This window comes from Cryptomeria japonica, chromosome 6 (genome assembly GCF_030272615.1).
Source record: "Cryptomeria japonica chromosome 6, Sugi_1.0, whole genome shotgun sequence".
NCBI lineage: Eukaryota > Viridiplantae > Streptophyta > Pinopsida > Cupressales > Cupressaceae > Cryptomeria > Cryptomeria japonica.
This window is the reverse complement of record NC_081410.1, coordinates 430,528,460-430,536,589: the sequence shown is the minus strand read 5'-3', so window position 1 is coordinate 430,536,589 and position 8,130 is coordinate 430,528,460. Positions and strand designations below refer to the sequence as shown.

The 8,130-nt window shown below is 37.0% G+C and overlaps 1 protein-coding gene across 1 annotated transcript; it reads right to left on the bottom strand.

Moving 5' to 3' along the window:
* Nucleotides 1–1,692: 1,692 nt before the first annotated feature.
* On the bottom strand, nucleotides 1,693–7,271 carry LOC131044160 (EIN3-binding F-box protein 2). The gene is made up of 2 exons (XM_057977431.2): nucleotides 6,847–7,271; nucleotides 1,693–4,451 (listed from the first exon to the last, which is right to left on the bottom strand). The coding sequence occupies exons 1-2, from the start codon at nucleotides 6,869–6,871 to the stop codon at nucleotides 2,377–2,379; spliced, it is 2,100 nt and encodes a 699-aa protein (XP_057833414.2). The 5' UTR covers nucleotides 6,872–7,271; the 3' UTR covers nucleotides 1,693–2,376.
* Nucleotides 7,272–8,130: the final 859 nt, after the last annotated feature.

Here is an 8,130-nt window from a genome sequence, read left to right as displayed (position 1 = left end):
AGTTTAATATGCTGTTCTAACAACGAATAATAATTGTTTTGTTCAACAGAATTCCGTGATAAAGTTGGTCAAATCTTTAAAAGTTCATTTCAAGAACACCGCCTGCTTGCCAAGTTGTCTGATTAATCCACCTTCAGACCTTAAATATAGATAAGAATCTAGATCACATTTATAAAAGAACAGAAATACTTCAAAATTCTATATAACTGCTATCCCCTCTCCCCTACACAACCATAGGTTCCTCTCCCCTACCCTGTTGAAAATGGCATCGTCTCGTGTTAGGCCCCACCGTTCTATATAGCTTGGATTGCTTTTGGCTTTCGTTTTCCCACCATACTGTAACAGACGTGTTGTCCTACGGACGCACGCGTTCAGACTGATCACACCCCACTGCATTTTACATCATCCAACTCATTTAAGTGCTCCAATGACACGAGCACAATTCAAAAACGGTCCTTCACGTCATTTTAGGAATGCTCTTTTTCATAATCATTTTTAGCCTCATCCATTTATAATTACGATCCGGTTCAGGCAGTAGTCGAAAGATTCTTAAAAATGAATTGCATTGTTTTTTTCCAGGACCATTCATTTTCACATTTAGATCCTTACTGTTTCGTAATTACATGGTTGTATTTTTAGAAACCCTTGGTGATGGCTAGGACAATTTCTAGCTTTGTTATTTATTACATGGTTTGTAGCTGGATAGGTAGACATTATTACATTTTAAGACTATTTGACACATTTTGTTTCTATTATAGGATTTTCTAATTAATTTAGAAGTCAGTCGTACAAGCAAATTAATCAATTTTAAATTTTCTAAAATCCTCGGTACAAATCTACTAGCTGTTGAAATCAAACCGTTCAAGCAGAAAAGCCCACTATATGATATTAACGAAGTTAAAAATGTTATCCTTCAGTTATTTCAGCCAAATTTAGACAAAAAACAGGTCTCTGGGGCACCATTCACAGAATATGATCTCTGAAATTTTTCACCTATGTATTGGGGCACCATTCACAGAATATGATCTCTGAAATTTTTCACCTATGTATTGTTTTTATATATTTGGATATTTCTTTTGTGTTTGTACTTTTCCTTCTAAGAAGTGATTATGCATTATTTATTCTCTAATTTTAGAGAAGGCAACTCTTGCTAAAGTCTTGAAAGAGAATCATAATAACAATTTAGAATTCCAGACCTAGAGTACAACCTCAGTTGACAGCTATGACTAAAGATCATAGTGAATCTTTACTTACAATGTTTACTAAAGATCATAATGAATCTTTACTTACAATGTTTACTAAAGATCATATTAAATCATGTTTAATATCATTACAGAAGATCTATAAAGATAATTTGTTTCCGATTGAAATCTATAGCTTTCAACTGTCTTAGCTGATTCTATGTATTGCTTTCAGACCTTTTGGCTTTGAAGTTTTGCTCTTTTCTCTTGTACATTTTTTTCCTTTTAATTAATATATGCATTTTTACAATAAAAAAATATATCTCAAAAAGTTATTCGATTAAAGTTTTCTTCGTCACTCGAATAAATGCACTAAAGACGTATCCTAAAAATTTCTCTAAAGAAAGCTACAGGAATTGTATAAAATCTATAAACATTATAAATTTAAAAATAAACCACCGCCATACAATAAGATAAACAAATTTCAGATGTTCAACAGAGGTGAAGCCAATTCAGACAAACATATTATCTATTATTATAGTGCAACACAATTATTACATTCTGTAACAGCTGGGCTTGGAAAAACAACCTTGTAAGTTGTTATGACAATCGTGTTACAATGCCATCACCAAAACCCATCAGCTTCAGAGGCTGCTACTGCTAAAAACAGGTATATAACTAAAGCTACACACACTACATGGTCAATATGAGGCCTGTCGGAAACACTGACACTACTCTTGACAGAGAAAACCAGGCCCTATAAAAAAACCGAAGTGAAAAACACGTACAACGTGAACCTTAAGTGAACTGCACACAAAAGCTAGCCGTGTATCCAGAGTTTGCATCTCGAAAGACCTCTGAACATATAAACAGATCTCTTGGTATAACCAGAGACCTGCAAAAATGGCTAAGCTCTTGAAAAAGCAGAACATGAGAAAACCCATCGCCTACTGCACATGGGCCCAAAAACACCAAACAATGCAACATTACGTAAACTGAAAACATGCAGCTTTCTACTTCTACCCTTCATGATGAAGACCGATGAAGACGCTATAAGGTCCAGTGCCTCTCCACTGCGTCCTTATAAAAGCCCTTACTGATCTGAACAACCTATTTGTTGCAAACACGGTTTCTTGATGCTGATACTACGAACTTGGTCCCTTGCAAATATTATAAAGCATCTGCAAGATCCCAATCAAACAAGGAGGTCACATTTCCATAAATGTGACCTAAGTAAATCAAGTGCCCTGGTGCTGATCCCACTGCAGCATTGCAAGTTAAGACCCTGCAATCGTTCTCCCAACTTTCCTATAAAAGGCAGAGACTTGTCTGTTATTTGCACACAGCCAGAAAGAGAAAGAATATCTAAAGCATTATGTGCTGCAAATGCAAAGGACACAATTCCATCATCTGTAATACCACATTTTGAGACATCCAAATCCTGCAACACTGAGCAGCACTCTGAAATAAACCTCAAACTCTGATCAGTCAACTTTTGACAACCATCAAAATTTAAGCTTTGAAGGCTCTTTCCAAAGAGCTTCACTATAACAAATACAGCCCTGTCTGTCACTTCAATACACCCACTCAAGTTCAAATTCACCAAGCTTGTTTTGCAGCCCCCCAAAAGTGCAAAAAGGCCATCATCAGTTATTCCAACAAGACCACTGAGATCAATAGACTGTACCTGAGGGCATGCACTTCCTAATAATGCCAAACATCCATCTCCAAAACCCGGGCAGTAACGTACATTGACAGACTTCAAAGATTCACATAAAGGAATTGGCACAGTTACATCTCCACACTCTGTTATTCCACTACATTTCTCCACTGCGAGTCCCTTCAGCTTTCCACTACAGTTTCCAAGAGCATCTATCAGACCAAAAGTAGAGATCATGTTACACTCCTGTAAGTGTAAATTTTCTAGCGATACTGCAACTTCTGTAAATCCTTTGAGTCCTTTGTTGTATAAAAAGTCACATTTCCGCAGAAAGATGTTCTTCAGACTGGGGCAGCCTTGTCCAACCATCACTAAACTCTGGTCTGTCAATCCTCGACATGCAGTAACTGTTAAAAGCTTCAACTTCTGCATGCCTGATGCATTTCCCATAGAAGAGAAACCTTTTTCTGTAACATTTGGAAGGCTCACAAGCATTAACTCAATCAGAGACTTACAATGATGCCCCATAACAGTAAGAGAATTGTCAGTAACCTTAACAGCCTGTAACTTAACCTTCATGAGCTTTGTTGTGTTTGACGCTAGAGCCATAATCCCTTCATCACCAACAAGTGCACAGTTATTAATGGAAAGAGATTCAAGATTGGAACAGCGCTGTCCAATTGCTTTAAGAGACTTGTTTCCAATTTGTGGGCAAGACTCTATGTTGAGAGACAATAAGCCAGGGCAATTGGCAGCAATTGATTCAAGGCCCTTGTCCCCAATCAAAGGGCAATTTAGCAAATCAAGTTTTTCCAGTAGATGACAACCCTTTGCAATTGATGACAGTCCTTTATCACCAATTAGGGGGCAATCCCAAAGGATTAAAACTCTGAGTGCTGGGCAGCCAAGGCCAATGGCACTTAGGCCCATATCACTCACCCCTCGAAATGGATGATTTCCTCGAATTGTGAGCTTGCCCAACCCTCCTCTCCCAACCATGCCTACAGAAATTGCTGCAAGCCTAATGTCAGTAGCCTTGTTTCCTTCTAAGCGTCGAGAAAGATCCCCACTGGCCCAGCTTGGCTGCTTCTCACTATCAACTTTCTTTGCAGTTCCTTTTTCTACTAAATCAATATCCATAGGTACTAACTGCCCATCTATCAGTTCACCAAATCCATTATCACAAGATTCTTCAAAAGAATTCTCACTGCTACGAACTGAGCCAGCATGATCTGATAGATTACTTTCTGACCTGTTTCCAGCAGTCATTTCTCCAGGATTCTTGGTCTTTGTTTTAGATCTCTTAATTTCGTTCCTCTGCAAGCTGCTCTGGAGCATAAGCCAGCGCTTAGAGACACAGGCACAGGCACTGCGATCTCTGGCTGCAGGAAGACATCTGAAGATTTCATAGAGGCATTCATCAGGAAGCATGCCAATAAGGTCTCTATCATCTTGCTTGAGCTTTGTCTCTCTGTGCAATTTGGTAACATAGCCATATGGCCTTTTGCAAGGACGGCTAAGTCTCTCCATGCAAGGAGCAAGAGACAAAATAGAGCTTGAGTCCATGTAACTAGAACGTTTACGTCCTTTAAAATAGATGTTTCCATCGCCTGCATATTCACAAAAACAATAGCAGGTGAGAACCAAAGAAGCAACTATCTTTCTCTGAAATTCCTCAAGTGTACAATGAAAAAAAAGAATTTTACAACTTATCAGGAAAATATCTGGAATCGAAAAATTTTATACATTTTTTTTTCTTTTTGAAAACTAATTTACATTTTAACATTTAAAGCTACTCTAATTGAATAGTGAGAGAGTGGAAGTAACCAAGAGATATCAATCATTATGATCAGTAATATCTCCTATAATGTATGGCAGCAATACTGACACCCATATTTATTGATCACGGTACTAATAAAAAATGATAGTGAACATTGTACCGATCAAGAACAAAACAAATCACAATAATAACAAAATGCTATTGATTAGATACCATAGGTAGACTACTAATCGCAGAAGATATTTACGTCAAATGACAGTACCAATCACAACAATCTCAACTGATATAGCATTATCAAGACCTTATATGTAACATGAAAATTCCCACACAACAATCTCAATAATACAACTATATTTACAAATTAAGTGATGACAATATCCATTGATGAGTACAAATGATAGCAAATCAACCGCAGCACTAACAACTATGGTGTAGTAACAATGGTAAAAATGTCATAAGCTGCATCCACCTTTCACAGTTTTGACTACTAACAACCATGCACACAAATTTTGCTGTTGCCAAAGGCAACAGTCATAATCCCTATTCACAATAACAGTCATGTTCCCAATTCACAGCCGTCACAGCTGTCAATAATTATGCTCCTTTTAAATAACAACAAAATAATTGCTGTTCTTCCTTGGCAACAGAGCTAACTGCTATTCACTAATGGTTGCTGTAAATCTTAACATCTAGTTACACTGGTCAGGGTGTATAACCCTTTTATATAAGATTCCACAGAAGAATGATCAAAAATCACAGGTCTGGGGCTTAAATACGGAAAAAAACAAATATATTGCAATATTACAAGTGACATATCGCTGAAAATTTTGATCAGAGTCATGGTTAAATAATTTTTTTTGATAAACTCCACAACATTTTCATGAAAATGTAGGGGACCCTGCCGAGAAAAGATATATTGGGAGATATCGCGTTAATTGAAGATATCTGCTTCTATGGTAAGAATCCTCCACAATAAAGCAATCAAATAAAAGAAAAACTAAACAATCACTAATGAGGGCTGAAAAAATCCCTGATATAATCTTACCCGCTTCTAGCACTGTAAGAGGATTTCCATGTAGTCAATGCACATGTTCAAGATGTTGGAAGGGAAAACTAGACAAACGAGGTACTCCCAATAGTGTCAATAAGTGCAAAACAACTACAGAAACCAAAGATAGACGAATAACTATCCTAATGAAAGAAAGGAGCCACAAAAAGTTGTAAGTTAAGGCTTGCTAGGCTGCATAACAAGAGAACAGTAGAGTTGAATTAAGTCTGTCTAGTTTAGTGGTGAAGAAAGCAATGGAGAATGGTGTAATATGACATGTGAGAGGAGCTAAAGCGTGCAATACGAAACAAAGATTTTAACGGGCAAAAGCCCACACTAAAATTACAAAACGAACAAGCAGCACAAGGACAAACTCAAATACCCAGTGGTATCGGTCTAAAACGAAATAATCGCCAGATCTAAATTTTCTTCAATACCCATTTAAATTTTCCCCAACCATCTGCCAACCGAATCAAAAACAGGCACCTAAAATCACATAACAATAAAAAAAAACAGAAGCAGCCGTAATATTACAGCTCCTAGGAATTTTTAAAAGAAATTAAAAATAACACACCCCACAACTGTCAAAATAATTAAAATTTTAACATCAAAAGAAACCCCAAATTTCCTTCTCCCACAACGGTTAAACAGAAGACAAATTCGAAAAACCCACTAAATCTCAAGCAAAGGGGTAAAATAAAACCCTGACACCGACATCACTCAATCAAAACCCCAAATAAAACTCCCACGCAGGAAATAAACGACCTAAGGAAACCCCAAAACCACTTACTCAGAAGCCCCCACACTAAGCAACAAAATTAAATGAAATAAAACCAACAAGATCATACCCAGAAAAAAATAACTACAAATACCCAAATAATTGTAAAGGCCAGCACCAATTACAAAGAACCCACAAAAATAAATGCATACATAACTACCATACTGTGCAATATTAGGACCAAACCCTACCTAAACATGTCAAACAACGATTCAATCCCCCCTTAAATTCAAGGCAGGCGAAAATAGAAAGAAAAAAGAAAACGAATACATATATTAATTTGTGTTTACAACCCTTTATTCAAAACCACTCAAACATGAAATCCTACGAAAGTTCAGAGACCCTAGGCCCAAATTTAACAGCCAGAACTGTAAAAAAATACTTCGGTAGAAGACTCACCGATGAATTTGACAAGAGTTGGCATATATTCAAGCCGAGCAACTCGATCGCAGAAGACGATCCACAGCCCCAGCAGCAGCAGGCACACAAAAAGAACACCACCACAGAGATCGCTGCAACAATATTGTACATACAGAGCCTTACAAGAAGGAAACTAAGCATGAAATACAAGCATGGAAAGCAAGGCATGACACAGGAAGAGTATGTTTATTCGTTTGGCATGATAAACAGGAGGTCCCAACGGCACAGCTTGTGCAGGCTTTTTCTTGCCTTGATTAAATACCTACACGGTACATTCATTCATGTGAACAAATACATGAACAAAACCGCCAATAAAGCTCCTCAAACTCGGCCATAGCCTATCTTTCAAAGTTCAATGTATGTACCCAAATCCCGGCCAGCTCAACAACTCTTATGTCACTAATTAAAAAAAAAAGACAAAAACATCTTTTGCAACAAGGTTGGTTTTGATTTTTTCTAAGGAGGTGGGGTTTGATTTTCCACAAGGTCCACCAGGTTCTTCCCCCCTTTCACCAATTATCAATAATTTGGATCTTATTTGTTTAATGCCGAGTTGATGAAATGAATTGAGCAAATTGATTATTATTGGCAACTTGATGTTTATTCTCTGGGTCCTGCTGTTTAGGATAAGATTGCATTGAGATGAGTATAAAAGCAAAATGGTATTGAGTGCTTGGGATTCAATCCAAGCATATGGGATTGCATCTTCCATGTCCATTAGATTGGACCTATTTTTTTGCCTAGCTGGTCAAACCAATTCTCAATGTACTTGTGGGTACATGCTGGTCAATGTATTAGGAGTTAAGAGTTGTTTATAATTTTATGCCTTGTATGACTAGTGGGTATTGGTCGGCTTATATGAATGGATTTTGGGCAACTTGACCGTGCACATGGGATAGTGGAGGAAGGGCTATCATGTGTACCCCTGTTTTCACACCAAGTTTGCTCAAGTTGGGTTACAGTGGAGTGGAAGTTGTCTCTTTTATATTTTATTGATTTTAATGTTTTTATAAATTATAAAGTCGAAGTCGGTGTATGTTGTGTCTCTAGGAAAGTAAATTATTTTTGTATTCCGTCTATCATTTTTTGTTTTATATGGTTTACGATCAATGTTTTAAAGATAATTTCTGATTTTTATGTTTTTTGAATTTGATTTTGAGTTGGATAGAGTCTATTCGAAACTACAGTTAATAAGATCAAATCCGTCTCTATCAAATAACTTCTTTACTTATTTAGTTTTGAGGACTTGTATGAGACTAGACT

Bases quoted from the DNA above. Each gene is read 5' to 3' on its own strand.
- LOC131044160 (XM_057977431.2), bottom strand. From the start codon at position 6,871: ATGCCAACTCTTGTCAAATTCATCG. The intron at 4,452-6,846 runs GTGAGTCTTCTA...GTGAATATGCAG, and splicing joins AACTCTTGTCAAATTCATCG to GCGATGGAAACATCTATTTT.